This window comes from Bemisia tabaci, chromosome 7 (assembly GCF_918797505.1).
Source record: "Bemisia tabaci chromosome 7, PGI_BMITA_v3".
NCBI classification, from domain to species: domain Eukaryota; kingdom Metazoa; phylum Arthropoda; class Insecta; order Hemiptera; family Aleyrodidae; genus Bemisia; species Bemisia tabaci.
In genome coordinates, this window is record NC_092799.1 from 14,601,060 (window position 1) to 14,626,750 (window position 25,691).

Here is a 25,691-nt window from a genome sequence, read left to right on the forward strand (position 1 = left end):
AAATCGCCGCTCGGACAGTCTTTTAATTTCTTCTGCCGAAATTTCCCACGCTGAGTTGGAATGGATTAAATTTGTTCAAAACAAGCACTTCTCAGAAGTCAAAAAAATCCTCTCAAATCCAACGGAGCACACCAAGAAAAATGTCCCAGAGCCTCATTTGAACAAATTAAATTTGTTCATGGAAAAAGGGATAATACGCATTGGAGGACGACTTGCCAATGCTGACCTCCAGTATGATCAAAAATTCCCAATCTTGCTTCCAGCCAAGGATGAATTTGTACATTTGCTAATCAAACACTATCATGAGACCAACTTGCATGCAGGTGCGCACATTACCTCAGCTCTCATACGCATGAAATTTTGGATAGTGGGCTTACGAAGTTGTATTCGCAACATAATTCAAAAGTGCAACACGTGCTTTAAATTAAACCCAAAAAATTCGAGCCCGCAAATGGCTGCATTGCCAAAATTTAGAGTGCAGCAAGCAAAAGCATTTGCTCACACGGGCGTGGACTACGCAGGACCGTTTTATCTGCAAGTTGGAGTTCGCAAGGCCGCGCCAAGGAAAGCGTATCTATGTCTGTTTGTCTGCCTAACCACTAAGGCGCTCCATCTGGAACTGTGCTCAGCCTTGAGCACTGACTGTTTTTTAAATGCGTTCAAACGTTTCTTGTCGCGGCGGGGACCTTGTGGAACCATGCATTCAGACAACGGCACTAATTTCATAGGCGCCAAGAACAAGCTAAACGAACTCTATGAATTAACTTTGAGCCCTGATTTTAAGGAAAAAATAAACGGAGAGCTTACAAAAAGAGGCATTGAATGGAAGTTAAATCCCCCGTCGGCCCCGCACTTTGGCGGAGTGTGGGAAAGTCAAGTAAAAGCGGTAAAAACCCAACTCTACAGGGTAATCGGAGAACAAACCCTCACTTTCGAGGAATTTAGCACCGTACTTACACAAATCGAGGCCTTATTGAACAGTCGCCCTTTGTGTGTCATGAGCAATGACCCCGAAGCCCCCTCAGCATTGACCCCTGCGCATTTTCTCACCTTCGGCTCTACCCTCGAGAATCTGCCGGCAGAGGACGTCACTGAGGAAAAACTGAATCGACTATCTCGGTTTCAGCTACTAGATAGACTCGTACAAGATTTTTGGAAACGTTGGCACCAAGAATACTTGACCACATTGCATCCTCGACAAAAATGGGCCGCCTCGGGCAACAACCTGAAACCAGGAATCGTGGTCTGCGTGCAACAAGACAACGCGCCACCCCTGAAGTGGCCCCTAGGCCTCATCACAGAAGTCCATCCGGGACCAGATGGCATTGTGCGCGCTGCCACAGTAAAAATGTCATCTGGATATCTAAAACGGCCAGTGGTAAAACTGCACCCGCTGCCCACACAGTAAAAAAAAAAAAAAAGAAGTAAAGTCCCTCTTATTTCTTTCTCTTCCTTCGCTATCTTCCTTTCCGCTACTCTCCACGTATCTCTCTTCCTGCCAATCTTTCAGCAATAATGTTTAAATTAAAGTTCTACACCGCTATTCATTTGATTTTCAGATGTCTGACTCTGATTCCGATTCGGACTACTTGGAGCTCTTCTCTGAGCCTTTGCCGGACATTTATGAGGTGACCACACCGCTCCAGCCTTCGCAAGCGCCTACAAGGGTGCCTACGCGACCCCAAAAGGTGGCTCCCGTCAAAACCCAAAGGCGGACCATTTTACTCACCACGCTTCCCAAGGAAAATCGTGCGCCAAGCCACGTGAACAAATTGAAGTCTTGGAAGCCGAAGAAAAGACCGACTCGACCAGCTCAGGCTCGACCAGCTCCGTCACCCGTTCGACGCCGGCCAGTTTTAAAGAAAAAACCGCCCAAGCCAGAATTTTTCACACGGGAGTCCGTGGTTTTGCCGCAACTTGGCATCCGCATGGAGGCTCCGCCGAGGCCAAGGCCACCGTCAGTATCACCTCCACGGTCATCATCACCTCCACCCATGTTGGAGAAAGGCCCTAGGCTGTCCCTCGAGGTCCCCACAGGGTTTGAAGCGGCCTTTTCTGAGGAGGACGAGCCATTTCCGAACGCACCGTTTCACGAGGTTTCACGCTCAAATGCTTATCAACCAAGAACGAAACCCAATCGGGCTTGGGTCAAAAAACAGAGTGTGAAAAGAATAAAAAGATCGCAAAAAAGAGCTTGCGAATTCTTCGCAAAAAAAAGACTTTCCCAACTCAAACCGGCAAAACCGGAAACAATGCAGGTGCCCGACTTAGAGTCGGAAAAGGAGCAGCCCAAATCGGGCCAACCAGGAGTCAGCGGCGCCTCTGACATTGAGTCAGAAGAGGATTTCTCTTCCTAATGTATAGTTTTTTTGTTTTTTTTTTTTTTAAGCTTCTACCAAAATTATAGTTCCTTAATGTTGCGTTTCTCGAAAAAAAATCTGTGATCAAAATTTAATATTTAATAAGAATTAATTCGTTTCGGCAAATCTTATCTTCTCTCTTACTTACCTTTATCCTTTGAACCCCCAAAGCTTCAACGCGGGGGGGGATGTCGCGGCCACCGCCCGCCGCCGCCTCCGCCGGCAACGAGTCTGCCGCGGCTCGGGACGGTGCTCAGTTCAGAGCGCCACCGCGAGATCGCGCTTCGCGCATCTTCACCGATTGCATCAATTAAATAATTTATTTTAAATTATTTAATTAAGAATCTTGCGGTTACATGACTTAAATCGACAGGTCATCTCAAATGCTAAGTGCAATCTAAAAAACCCATACGCATTACGTGGTTTTTTCTATCCTTTTCTTATGTTCAGTCCCGTTCCCCCGGGGATAGTGCTAAGGTTGCGCGCCCCTGGGCTCGGGTGGTTCCGCCATCTCACCAGGACTCATCACCTCAAGTCAAGGATTCTCGCATCCAGTCTCACAGCTTGCTACGGTATTCAACCAAGGATTTTCTCATTCGCCAAAGGTAAGTAACAGGAAGTATAGTGTTTCTTTCTTCGTCCAGCGGATTTCCGTAGGACTTTTACTCTAGGGCGAATTCGCTCAGGAGATCATTAAAGTGAAGTGTTCATTCGTGCTCTCTCTCTCTCTCTCTCTCTTCTTCTCTTTTACCTTTTCTCAGTCTTCTACATTCACTCAGCATCGTCTCTCTCTTTCACCTCTCTACCTCGTCTCTCCCGCCATCCTACTCCTTCTACATTCTCTAGCAACCTATCATTTCCAGTTTCTTCCTATCCTCCGATTTATATGCATTTTCTCTATCACTCTTTCTCTTGCTTCTGCTTGACAATTCTTCTAGTGGACTTGTCCCTAGGAATGCCCTATCGGAGACTTCTCTGGGGATGAACCACCTAACAACCAACTAAGGTTGTGTAGTGAAAGAATCGTCGTCGCGTCGCGCTTATTTTCGGCACCGCCAGCCGAAACAGCAACTACACTAAAGTTGACTGTGAGGGTGCCAGCTAGAGGTATGGTTGATACAACCGCACTTTCAGCTGCCTTAACCGTACCTCTGGCTTGTGCAACTACTCTAGTATCTGGCGCTAAAATCAGCTATGAGTAGAGTTAAGGTTGTGATTTTTTTTTCCTTCTTCTCGCCTCGCCATTGATGCTGATAGTACATAAAAAAGTTCCCGAACAGATTTTATTTCGAGGAAAAATCGTTCCTTCAGGTCTAAAAATGGAAGTCTGAGATTTTTCTCTTTGACACTAGAGTTGAATCATAATTGTGCTAAAAAATTGATGTATTTTAATAGCTGTCATCAAGATTCATGTCGAAGAATATAGATAAATACGCGCCAAGAACTCCGCGTTTTCAGTCAGTATCGCGGTCACAGACGCGATGTTTCTTGGTGAAGCCCCTGGATAGTGGATACAACTATTCGTGTTCAACGGATGTCTGTGTTGCCTACACGCTAATTTGAAGGCGATGTAGATTCTCTTGTCCGTGCCCGTCCAATCAACTACTCAGCGCAGCACGTTTTAATTATTATAGTCAATGACTAGATGTAACTCTGATTGATAGGAATCAATGGCGTTGCGTGCTTTAAGGCTTATTGGTTGATCTGTCATTTAAACCTTTGGAAAAGGATCGATAAATAGGGTGTTCACGACGAACACCTCAATCATTGATTCTTTACCACAGCTTCAAATGAGGATCAATTAATAATCGATCATTCACGCCTCGTCACCGATAGGAATACTAAATAAGAATATTCGATCATACACGGTAAAAAATCCTTTGGCAATATCTGGATCCTGGAAACTCGACAGCTGGAGATGAGATTTTCGGTCTACACAGATAGAAAATGTGACTGACTTTTTGTGTAAAATGAAAAAGAGAATACAATTTATCTTAAACGGCCGGTAATTATTTATTGGTTGTTTCTTCTTTTGGTTTCCTAGCGCCAAAATCAGCTAGGAGTATGACTGGGATTGTGATACTTTTTTTCCGTACATGAACAATCTAAAATCTGCCGTGGTATCTTAATGTTTCATTCAAGTCTATTTGATGTCTCCGTCAAGAAAGAAAAAAGAAGTATGAGTAGGACCCTTTAACGAACAGAAACGGATGCGAAATTTATAGCCCTTTACGTAAAATTAAAACAAGACGACAGTTCCGAAACATACATCTATATAAGAAATAACTCGTCTTCATAGAATATAAAGGGGTCATTAGTGAAGGGGCACTTTGTACAAAAATATTTTTCCAGAACTACGACGACAAAAAATTTGAACAATCCTTGAAAGAGTCATTAAATAAAAGTACGTTGCAGAGTTTTAAAACGTTAAGATATTAATTTCTCAAAGACAAGCCTACAGGCATTACATAAAGTGGACAAAACAGGAGAAAAAAGGTAGAAATGGTACATAAAAAATTGAGAAACTAGGTATTGCTTCCCGCCACGAAAAATGGCGCCGATTCCCATGGAGCAGTTCGGGCCTCTACCAGTGGATACATTAGTAACATACCCGATGCAAAACGACGGGAAAGAGCGTACACTACTAACGTGGTGAAGTCTCAAAATTTACAAAACACACATTATATTTTCCTTTAATACGTCTTTTTCCCCCCATCAATTTATGCGAGAATAATCTATGCAGAGTGCACAAACATTTCAAAATCATGGGTTGAAAAACGCTGACTCCACGTGTTTTAACATTAGAGCCTAGCACAAAGCGGAACAGCATGCTGTCAGCACGAAACGCGCACTGGCTTGGCGCCTACAAACCTAAGGAGACACTTCACGCATTGCGCAATGCTTGAAGTATCCCCGTAGGTTTGTAGGCGCCAATGCGCGTTCCGCGCTGTCCAGCCGCCCGCCGGGACGGCGGTTAAAAAGCGTACTCTACTAACGTGGTGAGCACTCAAAAGAAATATGAGGAGGATCCTTTAATGAACAGAAACGGATGCGAAATTTATAGCCCTTTACGTGAAACTAAAAAGAGAAAATAAAGTGCAGCATTCAGAAATATTGAATCCGTGCATTCTAAATATTCACGCGAGGTAATATCGTCAGTGTTCCGGCTTTGAATTACTCGTTTCGCATAGAATTCATCTCAGGTAGAACGCCGTCCGTTCATCGGCTCGGCGAAGCATGACGAAAAAATTACGCATACGAACTATCGGACCGGTAAAACCAATCAACAGGGTAGCGACGGTCCATCACAAGAGGAATTTCCAATCAACAGACATTAGATCCGATTCAATTTGAGTCCCTCCGTCGAGTCCGCGCCTTTCCAATTTGTCTGTGTTGCTTTTGACTTTCGAGCCGCGCGCGGACTTTTACCGGGGCGCCTCGAGAATAAATTTTAAGCGAAGAAAGCTTGATTGGCGGAGCGGGAACCGCGAGAATGGCTCGGCGCTGGATTGCCGAGTCGCCTCGAGAGCGGAATCATCCCGAACGGAAAATCGGTGTTTTATGCACGGTTTGGCAAAGTTGGTTCTGTGCTTTTCATTACGAGGCAAAAACCGACTGGAATGCGAGATTCTCGGCTCCCCCCTTTCATGATGGGAGACTCGGAGCATGAGGATCACGCAACGCTGGTCTCCAAATCTTCTCGGGGTAAAGAGAGCGCATTTCAAACCGAAATCAATCTTAATCAAGAGAATGGCGACGGATCAACGATGGGATCTTGGAGCGTAGATACCACCGTCTAACTTATATAGAAAGAGTTTCGAAATATACAGCTCTAAGAGCCCAAGAGCAAAGAGAAAAAAAGGAGGTGTTTGCATCTTGAGGATTGTGTACCCTGTGACGTAGGTCGGTACAACCTGGTCAGCAAAATCCTGAATTCGAAGCATGAAAAACGGACCATAACGTCCAATTTTTTGCTTAAATCAACTAATGATATAATTTCAAACACTTTATGTCAAATGCATTTTTCCCATAAACTACACCATTTCCAAGAAAATCGATGATAAAAGTCGCGGTACCGACCTGCGTCATCAAAAAATTGCCAAGATGCCTGAAATGCAAACACCTTCTTTTCTCTTTGGCCCAAGAGGGCAGCCAACCTTCGAAAACGAGAAATGTCGCTGCCGATCTTCATATTCCAATATCAAACAAAGATGGCCAAGATTCTTCATAACTGAGCATTCCTAATTGATGAAACCAGGGTGGAAGAAACATTGGTATGTGCTACCGCGAGGTATGACGTCACACGCCGTGGTTTTCGGAGGGTGATACCTACGTAAATACATGCATGAACTCGACGTTTGAACAGATCAACTTTTTCCGATCTACAAGCTTAAACCATCAAAACTTTCTGTGGCCATTTCAATTGATTCATTCTCGTCTAATGAAAAATTGTTAATTTCAAACTAGCTTAATGTAGCCTGTTGCGGCAGTGAAATTAGCGCATGGTTAAACGTGACGTCACGAAAATTAGTATCGCTTGTTGAATGTCAGTTGATACAACACGGGAGAATCTATTCATTTTCCTTCCCTGACGATCGTGCTTGCTACCCGTATAAGATGTCAAATCAGTGAAAAGAAAGTCGAATCGCTCCTGCGACTTAACAGGAAAAACGGTAGGATTCAGCTCAAGGTGGCAGCCGTTGCATTTAAGAATGAATTGAAAGCATGTTTGCTCGCAGAGGTTGTCGGGCTACACAAACATGAAACTTTTCTCAAAAAAATCCCCGCCGAGAAATCTCATTTTCCCGACGATCTCGCGACTGCTCTGCGTTGTTTTTTGTTTAATTTCCCAGACAGTTAAAATTGCCGTATTCAAACAAAAACTTAAATTACCGCGAGGCGGGCGGCGGCGGCTCCCCAGGATTCCGTGATCGAGCCCCCTCGCCCCCCCCCGTCACCCCATCACCCCCGCCACCCCTCTCCGCGACCCCCTTCCCCGCTGAGCTGGGGCAGTCGCGCTGTTGACAAGGGCAGTTTGACCATTCGCTCACAACTAAACCACACGAATCGATAATCTCGCTTGACAAGTGCCCGATCCCGACTGAATTTTAATATTCCTAACGCAGTTACGAACCACATGCTGCCGCACCGAGGAAAAACCACGTATGAACATTCGAATGTTGTCAAATTATCCCGCCAAGAAAATTCATTTTTAAGGAATCGAATGAATATTTTTCCTCGGACTTTTCAGATATTGTAGATTATATTGCACACTAACTGCACTCAAAAATTGAAAGAAAGGTATACACAAGTTTCGCTGAAAATTTATATTGTTTACAGGAGATTTGGAAACATCTGATGGCTCATACGTCGTTTTTCCACAGCACGGTAGTATGGAACTGGAGTTTGTAGCTCCTCTTTCTTCGACAATGATTTATCAGCCTGATCTTTGAAATTGTTGCTAACCAGGGCAAATATCAAATTTAATCAAATAAATATTTACCTCTATTTTGAGTAGCATTATGTTTGAGTCAAGATTAGGTTACACAAGAAATAATGATGAGAGAGCCTCGCTCGTTACTATGGTTGCTAAACTCGCCAATCAGTGTCGTGGCGTGAATTGCGATGTATCGATTGTCATGCCATTTAAACCTATGGAAAAGGATCGATAAACAGGGTGTTCGCAGCGGACACCTAAATAATCGATTATTTACCATGGGTTTAAATGGCATAACAATCGATACATCGCAATGTACGCCAAGCCACTGTTGTCAATAGCAAAATTATTGTCCTACACCGTCAAGAAAGCGGATTTCATTTACAGGTCGAGTGAAGATTGTCAAACCCAATTTCTCAGGTGCAAGGATTATTCACATTAGTTAGGAATGATAGTTTGATTCTTTTGGGCGACTTTTGCATTAGCATATTTTTTTTAAAAAAAAATATGAACCTCACTGGAAAGAGAAATTATTAATATTCTTCCCCCTCCCCACTTTTTGGAAATGTCTGGAAAAGTAATGAAATAGCCCTTTGTTTAAGATCCCATATTATTACTCTAAAGAATGCTTACGTTGTCATTGTCAAATGAAACAGAGGCTTAATGTTACTTAATGTTTTTCATGCAAATGGCTCTTAGAAAAATAAGGCATCTCTCTAGGTCCCCTGTTCCGGATCAATGAATTTCGGGCTCAAGTCCCTCTACCTCCGATAAGATGATCGCTACCTATGGGAAAGTATACAATCCATTTTCGCATTATTTCAGAACTGCGAGGCAGAGGAGTGAATTTCACCGACTTTTTTACGCGTACTTGATATTCTGAAGAGCTCTCACAGACAAAAAAACTTACGAAAACGACTTGTTTTCTTCGGTCGTCTATTTCATGACAGGTTTGGAAGTTCGCTCATCAATAAATCATTGTTTAGTCGAAGAACGGGAGGGTACTGTTGCCTTGTTGCTACATATAGCCACTAATTTTCCCAATATTTTAGCGCTTGTTTTATTACGAATCAGTTTGGCAACTCTGAGTAACAACGAGAAAAAATGAAGGTTGTAAAGGGCGAAATTGTGCTTCAACCCTTACCTTAATGACTTGAATTCACTCTCAGGGTAGACGCCATTTTTTACCAATCTTATGAAGGTTTTTTCTCAGAGTTCCAGATGAGACCTTGATATCCGTCACGCAAAAAAATTCTGGAGCAATGCCGGAGGAGAGTTTTTTATTGTTTCTTCTCGGGCCTTTGTTTTATCGAAAGCACATATTATTTTCTCCCTGCTTTATTAGGGAATATTACTGAGATACGGTAGGTAATTAAAGCTAATCTAAATCTTTATGTTCGGTCAACGTAAAAAGGACCTGTACCGGATCATACCTGTAGTTGAATTTTCCGTCAAAAGACCTCACAATATTGATTTCTAAAGAAAAATAAATTACAGATGTCTTAATAATAGACAAATTCATTTCTCCTCTTGAAAATATACCGATTAAAAGTCTGAATACGGTGGAATGACATTCCGCCATTTGACTGCTATTCTCAGTAAGTTAAGGTATGTATGGTGTGCTTTAAAATGAACTGTTTCTTCTAGATGAAACTTCTACTTTCTTTACATTTTCGAAAAGAGCCGTATGCAAAAACGACATTTTTCGCCCCCCCACTAAAACTTATTCAAACTTCGTCTATCAGTTACTAATACTGGAGCGCTTCTTTCCCCAAATTTTCAGACCCCCAAAAAATTTTGGGGGGGCGCTAGGGGGGGTGGAAGTCAAAACCTGTGACCCTCGATATCTTTCGAACGAAACAAGATATTGAGGCCCGGTTTGGACGAAAAATCGTCAAAAATTGCATACTTTAAGATTCTAAAGGTCAAAATCCCAAAATTAAATTTTTAACTTAACTTATGTGCTTTTTTTCAGTTTTTGAGGAAAAACAATTTTTTTTAAACAGATTAAACTGAAATTTCACATTTTTTGATTTAAACCAAAACCAGTTTTTTAAATTGTTCGTCTTTTTCCGCATCCAACGAGTGGTCGTATAAGCTGGAGAACCGAACGGTTCCGGAGTTATGATCGATTGAAGTTTCCGCTCAACGCGCGCCGACCGACTTTCGCGCGCAAAAAAGTCGGATTTGACTGTTATTAAATTAGATTTAATGTTCAAACTGAGCAAAATGCATTATTAGGGACTCTTGAGGGTCGCTGAGTGCAGAAAGTACAGATACTTCCAAAAGATTCACGTTTTTAAAATTACAGCTCCGTAGCGCTATTTTAGAGGCCCACTGAGCGCCGACCGGCCGCTCAGTGGTCCTGTCCGGAGCTGTAATTTTAAAAACGTGAATTTTTTGGAAGTATCTGTAATTCCTGGACTCAGCAACCCTCAAGGGTCCCTAATAATGCATTTTGCTCAGTTTGAACATTAAATCTGATTTAATAATAGTCAAATCCGACTTTTTTGCGCGCGAAAATCGGTCGGCGCGCGTTGAGCGGAAACTTCAATCGATCATAACTCCGGAACCGTTCGGTTCCCCAGCTTATACGACCACTCGTTGGATGCGGAAAAAGACGAACAATTTAAAAAACTGGTTTTGGTTTAAATCAAAAAATGTGAAATTTCAGTTTAATCTGTTTAAAAAAAATTGTTTTTCCTCAAAAACTGAAAAAAAGCACATAAGTTAAGTTAAAAATTTAATTTTGGGATTTTGACCTTTAGAATCTTAAAGTATGCAATTTTTGACGATTTTTCGTCCAAACCGGGCCTCAATATCTTGTTTCGTTCGAAAGATATCGAGGGTCACAGGTTTTGACTTCCACCCCCCCTAGCGCCCCCCCAAAATTTTTTGGGGGTCTGAAAATTTGGGGAAAGAAGCGCTCCAGTATTAGTAACTGATAGACGAAGTTTGAATAAGTTTTAGTGGGGGGGCGAAAAATGTCGTTTTTGCATACGGCTCTTTCACTCCTTAGTAATAATTTTTTTGCAAAATATTGCACTCAAACCAAAGATGTATATCAATCAATTTAAAAGGTTGAATTTCTATTTAGCTTTTTTCAAACTTTTTTCTTGTGTGTTTGTTTTTAGTTTATTTTACCCTTTCATTTTTTATGTTGATCGTTTTTAATTATTTTGACTACATGAAGTAAAAAATTCGAATGAAAAAGTCTAAGAAGGGTAAAATTTCAACTGATTGACTGTTCACGGTAAAAAGGTACGCCCCTGACTTCATGATGAGTGTTAGACTATCAATTCGGTACATTCATTGATGACGCGCCATATCAACACGTTATTGAATTTTATGCTTGTTTTTTTTTTTGCTGCTAAGATTGTACGTTACCTCTCATCATATTAAAAAAATTAAATAAGTTAGATTTCTCAACCCAAAAACATGTGAATTAGGTGAGAAAATTTCCCGGCTTTCATTCAGTGTCTTGCTTCCTTTAATTACTGTAAACACAGAGGCTGCTCACAACGGGCATTATTTCAATGCTTGCAGTTCCTTATTGTAAACTGGAGTCAAATTAGACGTATTTATTTTAAAATGAAGTGCGCATAGGGTTTGTGCGCTACGTAGTACCTTTTAACACAAATACATCCGATTGTCTGTGCTCGAATTTTGTTCAATTAGCTGTTAAGAGCTGGCTGAAGCACTGAGCTTTGTGCAGCCAACAAGTTGATCGCTGATTCAGAATCCATGGAACGACGAATAAAGAGTTCACCGTAATAAAATGCAATCTAATTATTCTAATGTTGCTTGTTATCTCAGTGATAATTCGGTCTTGCCGCGAGTTGCCGATTTTAACATGGAAGCAAAACAATTAAAAACAAGCGGGAAAGCTCTGATACGTTCGGATTAGAGATGCGCTCAGATGTTTTCTATGTAGGCGCGTTATTAAGTTCCCCAAAGAAAATGAGGAACGTTGAGTGAAACACCTTTCCTCTCCAAATTGTCTACTATCACTTTGGAGAAAAGTACACTACCGTCAAAAAAAATAAAGTACAGAAAAACGATTACCGTCCTCCACTCTTTGATATCAGAAGCATTAAATAAATGTGTAACAGATATAAATCTATTCTAAATATACGAGGCCCCTGATTAAGAATTTCGAGGCCTGATTTTTAACGAGGTTGCAAATCCAAAGATTAGGCCGATGTAACCAAAAGAAAAACCAACCAAAAATATTGACCAGACGTTTAAGATACTTTGTATTCTCCTTCCAATTTTACACAAAAAGTCAGTCACATATTATCTTACCGTAGAGACCGAAAAGCTCGTCTCCCGCTGCCAAGTTTCCAAGTGCAGAGGCCGAGGGATTTTTTACCGTGTGTGATCGAACATTTTTATGTAGTATTCCTATCAATGGCGAGGAGTGAATTATCGGTTATCAATGGATTCTTATTTGAAGCTGTGGTAAAGAATCGATTATCAAGGTCTTTGTAGCGGACACCCTGTTTATCGATCCTTTTCCATAGGTTTAAATGACAGATCAACCGATACATCGCAAAGCACACCACGCCACTGATCCCTATCAATCAGAGTTACATCTACTCATTGACTATAATAATTAAAACGTGCCGCGCTGAGTAGCTGATTGGACGGGCACGGACAAGAGAATCTGGAGCGCCTTTAAATTAGCGTGTAGGCAACACAGACATCCGTCGAACACGAATAGTTGTATCCAGGGGTTTCATCAAGAAACATCGCGTCTGTGACCGCGATACTGACCGAAAACGCTCTTTGCTATCTCTGTTAGTTCTTGGCGCGAATTTGTCTATATTCTTCGACATGAATCTTAATGACAGCTTTTAAAATTCATCACTTTTTAAGTACAATTATGATTTAACTCTAAAGTCAAAGAGAAAAATCTCAGACTTTCATTTTTAGACCTAAAGGAACGATTTTTCCTCGAAATAAGATCTGTCAAGGGATTTTAAAACTTTAATTAACTCGGAATGAAAGTTCGAATCCTATACCGACGATCAATATGAGGAATTTCCTATCTAAAACAATTCAATGACCTAACTCGAATAATTCATATCTCCGTTTGTGCCATTACAATTTCCGCTTATAATTATTTTCTTGTTCCTTTTTTCCCAACGAGCCATTAGACAAGTTCTAAAGTAGAGAAAAACGTCACGTATTTTCTCTTTTAAAATCTGACATGGAAAGTAATTCACACGAAGGGAAGTTTTGAAACTTCATCTGTGTCGCTCTGTACAGTCCATCGTTCTTTAGACTTTAAAATGTTCTTAAAGGGCCTCTTGAAGTTTTTGAGTGATTTTCGAACCTCCTGATGCAGAACCTACTTTTCTGAGCTGAAGTGAAAAACGTATCCCAGTTAATATTTTTGACATCTTAAAGGCGTGACTCCATTACAGCTAGTTTGCCATGCGCAGTTTAACTCATTCCTACGCCAATGCAAGGTGTGAAGTTGCAATTTAGTCTAACAATTTTAAACACCAAACACGGTGGATTTAAATTGAAAGAAGGAATTCTCTCAAAATAGAGCTCTAATCTTTCAGGATCGATTGGACCAGTTACAGTAGCGCGTGACGGTGTAATAGATGGAAAAAGCTGAAGCGCTGAAACCCCTCTACATTTCTGGATAGGCCGATAAAATTTCCCTTCTCTCGGATCACAGGTAGAATATCGATGGCTAAAGAGAGAAACCACGTATCTTCGTTGTGGTGTTTCAAAATATCCGATGCTATGTTAGTTTTTCGAAGAGAAACAAGCCATATTTATGGTTTGAAATTTATGCAGGATGCTCTCCTCACAGACAAGGGAAATCACGGATGTTTTAAAATAACCACATTGACTAGTTTCCCAAAGAAAAAACAAAGTAGAAGTCTGCGCCGTCGGAAATTGAGATACATGAATTCGCACCTTGGTCATCGATGCTGTACGGATATGTACGGAATGGGACACATTGAAACAATTTTCCTGTACTATATTCACAGGTATTTTTAATTTTTAAGTTTTAATCTGATCAAACCGAAGAATCAAAGACGCACGTTGCACTTTTGTCAGAAGCGTGATCTTTTCGTTAATATTGGACGTTAAAACTCGCCTTACAGCAAATTTATGATTACTTTTCTGAACTGTAAGCTTCAACAATCACAAGATGGATCAATGGGTGGCGCAAATGGTTCGACACAACTTGTTACTGATGGAAAAGTGGAAACAAATAAGGAAAAATATGTGAATTTATCTTATTTGAGTAATCTCATTAAAACAATCACTCTGCCGTCCTAAGTAAGAACGCCGTTCAAACCTTTGAATGCTGTCAAATTTCCTTGACGAAAAATGAATTTCAGGGAAATTAGTGAGTGTTCGCCCGGAAATTTTCAAATTATTTCATTCTGATTTTAATTATAAAAATTTCAGATCAAAATACCCATAACTTCCCTCAAAATAAATATTCCACCGGTATAGGTACTACTCGCTAGTCACAGGACCCTCTCACCAAAGTTGACGCAAAATATTTTACAGCCCCAGAAAGGACTCTATATTCCTGGGAATCGAACAATAAAAGCTCATTAAAAAGCCACGATAGTTCTCAACTCGGGAGCTTTATTCATTACGTGCAGAAAAGTTGCGGCAGCGTCATCTTGAGGGCCGTAAATCAAGTGAAATAGAAAAATTACTGGAAATGCTCACTCCCCGAGGGGAACTCCGTGACCCTTCCGCCTGGGAAACCATCAATTATTATTAGAGTGAAAGGATCCGAGTCTAGCAGACGGTGAGACGGCGGCGTTTCTGGAAATCTGGGATATCTCGATTTCGAGGCGCGCGAAACCCGCGTGACTAAAAATATAACTTCGCAATTAAAGTCGGGGATTTTCTCGCAAGCGCTCACCGCGTTTTGAAATACGAGCTCATTGTGAGTCTTCTCCCGCCCCGGAGCTAAAACCGCGGAAATCTCCCGATCTTCCGCTGCACTTAGGCGGTTTTAGTTCGGTGCAGCGGCTCTGCCCCGGTCGCGGCGCAGCGTTTCACTCCGTTTCGAGAGTTCGGGAGAATAACGAGAGTTTCCCGCTGTCATTGTTATTTGAAGTGCCTTGCATTCGCGCCCATTTGCCAGATTTTGAGGGAGCGCCTATACTTTTGGAGGAAATACAAAGGGGGGGGGGGTGGGAATGCTGCCGTGCTAAGGAAAAACGCCGTATGAACATTCGAGAGTTCCCAAATTTTCTTAAATAAAACATGTTTTTTGACGACATCCTTGCATAGTTGAATCAGTGAGAACGAAAACGCACCAACTCGGTAACTCGAAAATGCTCAATTTCCACTAAAGGCGGTGCATTTACATAAAGATCATTGAAGTTAGCGCATCTGTCCCAACTTGGACCTTTGAAGTGTCCCAAGTTGGGTCCAAGTTGCAACTTCACACCTTGCATTGGCTTAGGAATGAGTTAAACCGCGTATGGCAAAGTAGCTGTAATGGAGTCACGCCTTTAAGATGTCAAAAAAATTAACTGGGATACGTTTTTCACTTCAGCTCAGAAAAGTAAATTCTGCATCAGGAGGTTCAAAAATCCCTCAAAAACTTCAAGAAGCCCTTTAAGAGCATTTTAAAGTCTGAAGAACGATGGACTGTACAGAACAACGCAAATGAAGTTTGTCCATGCTGTTGCTTCCTTCAAAAACGATCTCTTTCACACGCCTTAACATCATTAACAAAGTAAAACAGGGCTTTAAATTTTGTCGCAATATTCTTTAAAGTGCACTCTTAGAAGTCAAGGAAAAAATTCGGTGCCGCAGTCTATATTATAACGCCCGAAACACCCGAATTTTATGACTGCAAGGTGGAATCAGCACCTTGAAAGCGTAGGTATGAAAAAATAGTAGATTTCGCTCCGTAATAATGTAAGTCACTTCTGTAATGAGAATAGAGAGGCTTGGAGGACAAGGCGCATAGGTGCAGTTTTTGCTATTTCGAGATACACGCGTTCGAAGTTCCGAAATTACATGCCTCCTTACGGCGGAAAGAAATGTCAAACTGACTATTTGATGTTAAAAAATTTGGAATTTGGGAGCGAATTTTTCACAGAATATGTCGGCGGTGTAGGTCTGCAATCACATAACTCGTTTGCGGTGTCTGAAAATCTCCGCCTCTATGTTATTTTTTAAAGGAGAACAAATTGACATCATTCCTTGAAGTTTTTGCAACATTTTCTTCGCATAGAGAAGAAAAATCAATGCAGTTTTAAAGAATGGCCGTTGAGTAGTTTACCGTTTAAAAAATAAAGTATGATAGGAAGTCTGCGACCTCGCAAATTGAGTTATGTGATTGCCGACATACACCGTCGATGTACTAAGACTAGTTTCACTTGAAATCATTAAGATCTCAATTTTTTCAGAAACCGCACGTATGCGCCTTGTCCTCCGAACTCCTTAACAGATTCTACTCCACATTCATATCACTGGAGGATTTCAGGCGCTTTGTGTAATCCGGCGCACTTAATTTCACTCCAGAATTTTGACCAGTGTATCAGACCGCGTGTAGGATGTAATTTACCCGTTAAGGAGAAACGTCGTAAGAACATTTGAGAGTTGCCAAATATCCTTAGATAAAATGTCAATTTATAAGAAATGTTACGAATATTTCTCTTTGAAATTTTTAGAAGCCCTAGGTTAGGATGCGAACAAAATTCGCTGAAAAATTAGAAGAAAAATATTCATAAGTTTGGCAGGAAAATCGCGTTTTATTGAAGGGCAACGCCTTAAGGTTCGTGCGGCGTTTTTTCCGCAGAACGGTAGAATGGAGAATTTGCATGACGTTTTTTTATTGCTTCATCTATAAAAGTAGATTTAAAATTGAAAAAATGCTCACCTAGTGACGTCATCTGGTGGCATTTCCAATTTAAACACAGGTATTTTGGCAGATTAGATCAATTTGTCATATCTTCTCCAATAATTGTTAAACTCATGAGCCAAGGGTATCCTCGTGTTCAGTTCACTCAATAGTTTCCACTTATACATGAAATCCATCAAATTTCAGACATCTGCAAATTCTCCATTCATGCACCTGTACTGAAAAAAATTGGTAAAATTCACCAGTCCTTCACGCTGTATTTCACACAGCGTCAATTTAGGGTTAATTCTGCCAGAAGAAAGGTAAACGTTCCTATATACTGGTACAGGTAACCATTCCTCTGGCAGAATCGACTTGAAGATTGGTAGAATTTACCATTCCTTCCGCTGTGTGAAATACAGCGTGGAAGAATGGTAAATTCCACCGATCTTTTTTTTCAGTATGCAAATTCTCCATTGAAAAAATACCTTCCACCGTGAAGAGTCATAAAAATACGAGTGGATGCATACCTTACTCCTAATTCCGAGCGTCAGAGAAACTGGAGGCACAGAGGAATCCGAACAGAACGAAAAACGCACGACGCAGCCGATTTTTGGCAGTTCCGCGGAAGGCAGCTGGAAACCCATCAACAGGAAACGGGAGCATAATCGGCCGGAAACGCACTTTTTACCCGGAAACGGAAACGTGTACTCTATGCACTCGCGGTACACGAGGCGACGGTAGCGCTCGGCAGGGATGCTCGTACCTGCACGTTGACGCTGCGTTACTAACCTATCATAGACGCCGGGATCTAACCCCCGCGCCTTGGAGCCCTCCAGGTGCGCGCGCAGACCCGAGCACCCCGCGTGCACTAGGTCAAGGTGCCGAGCGCCGAGGGGAGGACCGCAGGACGCAGCGGAAGCGGGCATCTTGGCGGAGTTATTTTTAAGGACTGGTTGTTTTAACAAGGCCTGATTTTCCACCGCTCCTGCGGGATGTTTGTTTGAATTTCCCCACAATGCTGCCGTGCTAAGGAAAAACGCCGTAAGAGCCTTCAGACGTTGCCAAATTTCTTTCGATAAAATCGAATTTACAAGGAAAATTGTAAATATTTTCCCAAAACGTTTTCAGACGATTTTGTACGCAATTTAATCTAAAATATCTGAAAATTTCAAGGAAAAATATGCTTAAGTTGTGCCAGAAATACAAGTTTTATAATAGGAAATTAAGCAACTCTCGAATATTTATACGGCGTTCTTCCTTAGCACGGCAGAATGTGCCTGTTGCCAGCACTGGAAAAAAAAAACTCATTGGATCTAGAGTCCAGACTCTTAAAAACATCGACAAGAAAAAATACTCTTGATGTCTTGATTCAATCGGATTTTCGCTTGAATCAAAACGAAATCCGCTTAAATTAAGAGGCTAGGTTTTTGATTTAAGCTAGATTCTGATTGAATCAAGAGTACTTTTTCTTGTCGATGTTTTTAAGAGTCTGGACTCTGGATCCAATGTGTTTTTTTTCCAGTGAAGGCCTAATTTTCCACCGCTCCTGCGGGATGTTTATTCGAATTTCCCCACGATGCTGCTGTGCTAAGGAAAAGCGCCATATAAGCCTCCAGACGTTGCCGAATTTTCTTCGATAAAAACCAAATTTACAGAGAAAATTGTAAATATTTTCCCTAAACATTTTCAGACGATTTTGTACACAATTTAATCGAAAATATCTGAAAATTTCAAGGAAAAATGGACGTATTTCTGTGAGACGGAACTAAGCGCCATAGGGTGAGGAAGGTAGAGGGGGGCTTAGATTGGCGGCGAAACCGGGCGTCGGGCTCATTCCGTCCTATCCTCCCAATGCTTTTCCATGGCGCTTAGTCCCGTTTGACAGAACGCGCTATCCGGCATTCAAAATTCCTCAAAAGGAACTCAAATTGGCGCTTAGTTCCGTTTAACAAAAATACGTCCGAATTTGGTGTCATGCAAGACCAGGTTTTTCCTTGCCAAGGCAGTGCATTGCTGAGGAAAAACGCCGTGTAAACATTCTATAGGTGTTACGTTTTCTCGTCAAAAATGTTTATTTTTGAAGAGAATTATTAATATCTTTTCTTAAAACTTTCGGATGGTTTAGATCGGATTGCGAATAAAGTTTTCTGAAAATCTGGAGAAAAGTATTCACAGTTTCATGAAAATCTGTATTTTATCAAAGGAAATTTGGCAACATCTGAAGGTTTATTTGGAGTTTTTCCTCAGCACAGCAGGATGTAAAGTATGTAAAAAAGCATAAATCCAAATGAGTTCAACAGAGGTGAAAAAAGCAAGGATCAATCTATCATTTAACCAATTTTTTAGTAAAAATACTTTTTTTTAATTCAAAAAATTTTTGTCATCGACACTAAAATTATATTTTATCAAAATTTCAAACATTTTTTGTAACATCTATCACATAAGAAAATAAAGTAAAATAATTGACATAAGGAAAGGTAAGCCAGTGTCTCAGGTGTCTATACAACGCCTTGATACAACTGTTCGTACACAACGGATGCTTTAGTTGCATATTCAAAACAGTGAAGGCGTTTCTGTGTTTTTGCGTGCGTCGTTCTACGCGCGGCAATACTAATTTTTTGCGACACGGAGAAGTGATACTGCTCAAATTACCTCAAAATCAGTATACTTATGAGTGGTGCTGAGTTATTTGCGTCAGCTACGGGTGTTCCGTCATCAAAACTACAATTTCTCACCTATCAAAATTGGATTAGTTGCACAAGATCCTTAAGCCATATGGATATATCACCAGATTTTCTTTGTCACACAATAAGCCTTCCTGTTAGTTGATTGGTCGCACCATTTTCAGGTGTTCATCAGATTTCTTTGAAATCAATTGCAATTTACTTACCGATCACCTGGGCATTCAATTGTCATCATTAGGCAAATTTTATGCTCAACAAGTTACTAATCAACCATCCATGGGTAAAAAATAGCATTGACCTCCGAATTTAACTTCGACCTCACTCTACTAAAGCGAATTTTATTTGGAGGTAAGATGCTACTTCTGCACCCGAACCTCTGAGTTGTCATTTTATTTGAGTTCGGAACTTCCGATTCGATGACTAACGAATCGCAACGTTGGGGCGAGATTTTGGTACCACCTCGCGAAATAGTTCTTAAGAAAGGTTCGATCCATCGAAAACCAACGGATCCGATTGGTCGAATCTGGTGGCAACGGCGCCCACCAAAAGCGAGAAAAATCGACAGGGGTTACATGGACTAACTTTTCAGGGTCAAAACCGAAAGTTCTCCGATCGGGCTGAAATCAAGCTAGTCCTCTTGAAAATGATCCGAAACCAATCTGCGGGTCGATTGTTGAATCGTTATCGAATGATTCTGATCGATAAATCCCTATCTTAACAATGCTTTTTATCGATCATGGTCATTCGATATCGATCCAACAATCGACCCACTGGTCTGTTGTATTCTGTATTCAATAACGTGTAGCATGATTTTGTGACTTCATAAGAGAAAAAGTGACTCGATTCAAACAGAAATATGCTCAAATTAACTGCCGAGAAGATCTCCTCATGAAGAAATAAAGAAAATGATGTTTGTATAAAAAGAAGAAAATATGCTTCTATAAAAAGGAAAGTCACCTCCATCAAGCAGTAACCCGCTTTCATTCAGCTATTTACATCTTGATTCAAAATCAAATCTTTTTGACGGCATACTCGAAGTTTCCGCTTAAATAGAGTCACTTATTTCTATGATGAAATTCAAAAATTATGCTAAACGTTATCACATAGTGAGTTTTTGGACTACCGCTCTCTTTTCGTGCCATGGTATCTTGATTTATTATGCGAGGACAGATCCGTACCTATTTTAAAGGACCCGTCATTTTTAATATGCTGGAACACGTTCAATTCTTCATGATACTGTGAAACACCTCTGCTGTGAAATAGTTGTTAGAGGCGTCGTGGCACGCTGCGCGATGCGGAGCGGCAGGCGGCCGCACGCGCATTGGCGCCTACAAACCTAAGGAGATACTTCAAGCATTGCGCAATGCGTGAGGTGTCCCCTTAGGTTTGTAGGCGCCAAGCCAGTGAGCGTTTCGTGCTGACAGCATGCACTGCCCAATCGTGTCGGTGATTGATGTGACGAACCGATGCTGAACTTCCCAAAGAGGATCTTTAAATTAAATTCGCCTTCATATGGACGTATTTATGCTAACAGGAACTATGTTTCACGCAAACCCTATGCAAATAGTTCCTTTTAGCGGCGGGCGGCAGGACGCGCATTGGCGCCTACAAACCTAAGGGGATACTTCAAGCATTGCGCAATGCGTGAAGTGTCCCCTTAGGTTTGTAGGCACTAAGCCAATGCGCGTTTCGTGCTGACAGCATGCACTGCCCAATCGTGTCGGTGATTGATGAGACGAACCGATGCTGAACTTCCCAAAGAGGATCTTTATATTAAATTCGCCTTCATATGGACGTATTTATGCTAACAGGAACTATGTTATACGCAAACCCTATGCAAGTAGTTCCTTTTATCATAAATACGTCCATATTGCCATGCTATATGAGAATACTGTATGCGCCATCACGCGTCGCCAAAATCTATTCGACAGATCATGAATTTTCAGGATTTGTGAATATTTTTCCTCCGATTTTTACAAGCTTTCGGTCTTAATTTTATCTAAAAATTCTGAAAATTTCAAGGAAGAACGGACCGCGTCAAGCAAAAAGGATCCAAGCCACCTCGGCTTTTGCCAAATTTAATTGGTCAATTTAATTTATTTCACGAAGACGGTTGAGCGGATTTTTGTGCAAATTTCAGTGGATTTTCTGCATAGTACGAAGCAAATTCCTGAAAATGATCTAAGGAATCCGCACAAACGTTCTCCTGTAAAAAATGAAATTGCCCGATTCAATTTGGCAGTAGCTGGTGTGGTTTGGCTCCTTTCAGCTAAATGCGGTCCAAATGTTCATAACTTTCTTGAAAAATAAATATTTTCAAAGTAGAAATTGGGAAAAATTCGAATGCTCATACGGCGTATTTACTTAGCACAGCAGTATATCCATGGTGAAACTGTAGACATACTGCCTGTCATATTTTTTTTTACATGAAAAACCACTGTACGTCATTTTTTGAAAACTTCAGTGAATTTTCTTCAACATGTGAAGAATATCTTGTGAAAATTTCAAGCCATGATGTTGGTTCTATCTCGAGAAGGAGCAGAGATTTGGAAACACCGCAATCGAGATACGCATTTTTGCAGTTTAACCATCTCTATACTGCCGTGCCAAGGAAGAACACCGCATGAACATTTGAGATTTACCAAATTGCCTTCGATACAATGTTTATTTTTGAAAAAAAGCTATGAATACTTTTCCTTGGAATTTTCAGGAAATTTAGGTGGAATCGCGAACATAATTATCTGAAAAATTGGAGGAAAAACGTTCACAAATTTTCCCGAACATTCGCAATTTACCAAAGGAAATTATGCACGGTTAGGCACCTGAAGGTTCATACGGCGCACGGTGGATCGAGTCAATAGGAGAGGTCGGACAAAATTTGGAAACTTTAAACGCTTATAAATCCGTTTAAACAAAAGTTTGAAGTTCAAAAAAGGGATTCCATTGGTTTTCTCGTGAAATTTTCTTCAAGAAACACGCCTTGAACTTTAAAATGTGACGAAATAAGTGTCAAAATTTACAGTTTTAGTCAAAAATTTCATATCCGACCTTTCTTATTGACTCGATCCACCGTGCGGCGTTCTTCCTCAGCACGGCAGTATATGACTCAGATTGCTAGGGCGGAATCCCTAAAATATATTTCCTCTGCCAGGAGTACTATGGAAGCGAAAATTTGGCAACGCAAGGGCAACCTGTTAGATCGCTGGAATCCAGGGAGCTCCGGACTGCCGACGCAAGGAGACGCTCCAGATATGCCCGAGGACCTTGAACTTCCGTCGCAGCGGATCGCCTCACATCCCCTACCACCCACCCTCACTCGTCCCTCCCCCGCCCCCGCGCCTGTCCCTGTGCTGTGCAGTGGCCATTAAAACTGCATCTGGACATTTAAGCCCTTGCCGATGATTTAAAATCTCCCCGAGGCTCTTCCTTTATTCATGCGCTGCGGTAATTTTAACCCCTCCTCGCGCAAACCCCACCCCCCACCCTCGTCCCGTCATCAGCTCCACTGGTCCACCTCCGTAAGCTTCGGTCAATTCGGCAGGAGGAGGAATTATGCTTTCCCTCCTGCCGATGAGCACTCAGGGCCTTTTCGCTAAATTAGCATGTCCCTTCCAAAAGAGACTATGACCTTTTCGGCTCGTCGCTCCCCGTACAAAATAACGTGACTAAATTGCAACGTTGCAAAAGTATCCCTCGCAAATTGTATATTTACTGAACTTCCCCCAATCCATGCGGCATCCCATTGGCAACGCAGAACGGGGCACTGCAAGTTCACGCCTCGCGCCTTCAATTTTCCGGATGCAACACGGACATCCATCATGTACGAATAGTTGTATCTTTGCGCCGTCATCAACTTTTAGATTTCAGTCGCAGTGTTATTTTTTATGACTTCATAGCCTATTCAAAAATATCAAACTGGTGCATGAAAACAAAGAATAAGTAAGGAATTACTGCTGCCAACATGAAATGTACACACTTCCGTCACCGAAAGTTTAACGAATTCGTCGCTCTACAAGACCTGCTTAGGTTTGGTTGGGTCATACCACTATTCCGACTCGCAAGAGCTCGGGTGGCATAACTCGTAAAATTGAAGGCGTTTTATGTAGGCAGCATTGCTGAGCGAGAGAATCCACAGCAGAAAAAACTCTTATCGACGATTTTAACTTAAGAGCACATTTTTGATCATTCTGAGCGCGTTGTGAAAATTATCTGATGCCCCTTTTCCCATTTCGTATTAGATTTAGACGACAGAACTAAAATTAGCTTTACATACATTTTGATGCTTAATTTTCGACCATTTTTTATTGTTTTTCATATATATTACATCTGAGGAGAATTCTTTGGTATCTAGGGAAAGTTCACAGAAAGTTTTATGGCGTGTTGTATGGTTTACTGTGGAAAAAAAAAAAACATGAGGGAGGCGAATATTATGCACACATCTCGAAATTCTTTTTTCTGGACAAAATGGAGAAAAATCGACAGGGACTAACTTTTCAGGGTCAGAATAGAAAGTTCTCCGCTCGGGCTGAAACCAAGGTAGTCCTTTTGAAAATAATCCGCAGAGTTCTATTTTTGGATCCAAAAATCTGAACAAGCCCGCTGGACTGAGTGGACAGCGCGAAACGCGCATTGGCGCCTACAAACCTAAGGGGATACTTCAAGCATTGCGCAATGCGTGAAGTGTCCTCTTAGGTTTGCAGGCGCCAAGCCAGTGCGCGTTTAGCGCTGGCAGCATGCTGCTCCGCTCTGTGTTAGGCTCTAATGTCCATACTCGCGGAGTCAGCGTTTTTCAACCCATGATTTTGAAATGTTTGCACATTCTGCATAGATTATTCTCACTTAAATTAATGGAAAAGAAAGATGTATTGAAGGAAAATATAATGTGTGTTTTGTAAATTTTTTTCCTATGACCTAGACCTCTTGAAAATGATCCTGCTATTGCCGAGCCTCGGGACCATGCACAATTGATTCCAAGCCTCGCACTACTCCTAGCATTCGACTCGAATTCCGAAAATTTTTTCTCCGGCCTAAATCGAGAAAAATCGACAGGAGTTACATGGACTACCTTTTCAAGGGTCAAAATCGAAAGTTCTCCGCTCGGGCTGAAACCAAGGTAGTCCTCTTGAAACTGATCTGCTGAGTTCGATTTTCAAGTCCAAAAAGCTCCACGAACCCGCTGGACCGAGCGATCGCCGAAAAACCCGCGTTTCATCAACTTTTACCAACGGCTCAAAAACACTCGTTTTTCAGCGTTCCTCGTTCCCTGTTTCAGAAGAACGCGCATTGGCGCCTACAAACCTCAGGGGATACTTCAAGCATTGCGCAATGCGTGACTTAGTGTCCCTTAGGTTTGTAGGCGCCAAGCCAGTGCGCGTTTCGCGCTGGCAGCATGCTGCTCTCCGCTCTGTGCTAGGCTCTAATGTTTAAACTCGCGGAGTCAGCATTTTTCAACCCATGATTTTGAAATGTTTGCACATTCTGCATAGATTATTCTTACTTAAATTGATGGGAGAAAAAGACGTATTAGGGGAAAATATAATGTGTGTTTCGTAAATTTTTTTTCTTTGGCCTACATCTCTTGGCAATGACCCGCTGAGTTCGATTTTTAGGTCAAAACAGCTCCACGAGTCCGCTGAACCAAGCGAGCGGCGAAAAATGCGCGCTTGATGAACTCTCACCAAACTTTCAAAAACACTCGTTCTTCAGCGTTCCTCGGCTCAGAGAGCTTTGCTGAGCCTTGGGACCACGCACAATAGATTCTACGCCTCTAAGTACGTAGGATTCGACACTAATCCTGAAAATGTTTCTCCTGGCCAATATCGAGAAAAATCGGCAGGGGTTACATGGGAGTGGTCGAAGACACGTTGGAGAAATCCCCCACGTACCATGCCGCAGAAATACCGTTTTTCTAGAATCAGGAAACACTCAGCCTCAACGGGCGGAAGGCATTGAGGGCGGGGTGGTTAAGGGAACGATGATGCAAAGGCATGATTTCTCCATAGCGGGCGGCATTGGTCATTCCTGTCGATTTTTCACGATTCTGGCCAGCGAAAAAAATTTCGAGATGAGAAGCGGATCCTATGTAGTTCGAGGCGTGGAATCGATTGCGCACGTTCCTGGGCTCCCTGGGCCGAGAATGGGTCAAAAACGAGCTTTTCCGACCGTTTTAGAAAAACCAATAGGTGCGCGTTTTCCGCCGCTAACGTGCTCCAGCAGACCCATGGAGCTTTACAAATCGGAAAATCGGACCCAGCGCATTGATTCTCATGGGACTAGCATGGTTTCAGGAGAATCGGCGAAATTTCGATTTTGACCCTCAAAAGCTTGTCCACGATCCTAACTTTTGAAGGTCGAATTCG

At 41.7% G+C, this 25,691-nt stretch overlaps 1 protein-coding gene across 1 annotated transcript in view; it reads right to left on the bottom strand.

Moving 5' to 3' along the window:
- Positions 1 to 17,446, bottom strand: part of LOC109031957 (uncharacterized) — a 91,242-nt gene extending 73,796 nt beyond the window's left edge. The window contains exon 1 of the mRNA XM_019043820.2: positions 17,176 to 17,446. Coding sequence (XP_018899365.1) covers positions 17,176 to 17,292 — 117 coding nt within the window. The 5' untranslated portion in view covers positions 17,293 to 17,446. The remainder of the gene's footprint in view (positions 1 to 17,175) is intronic.
- Positions 17,447 to 25,691: the final 8,245 nt, after the last annotated feature.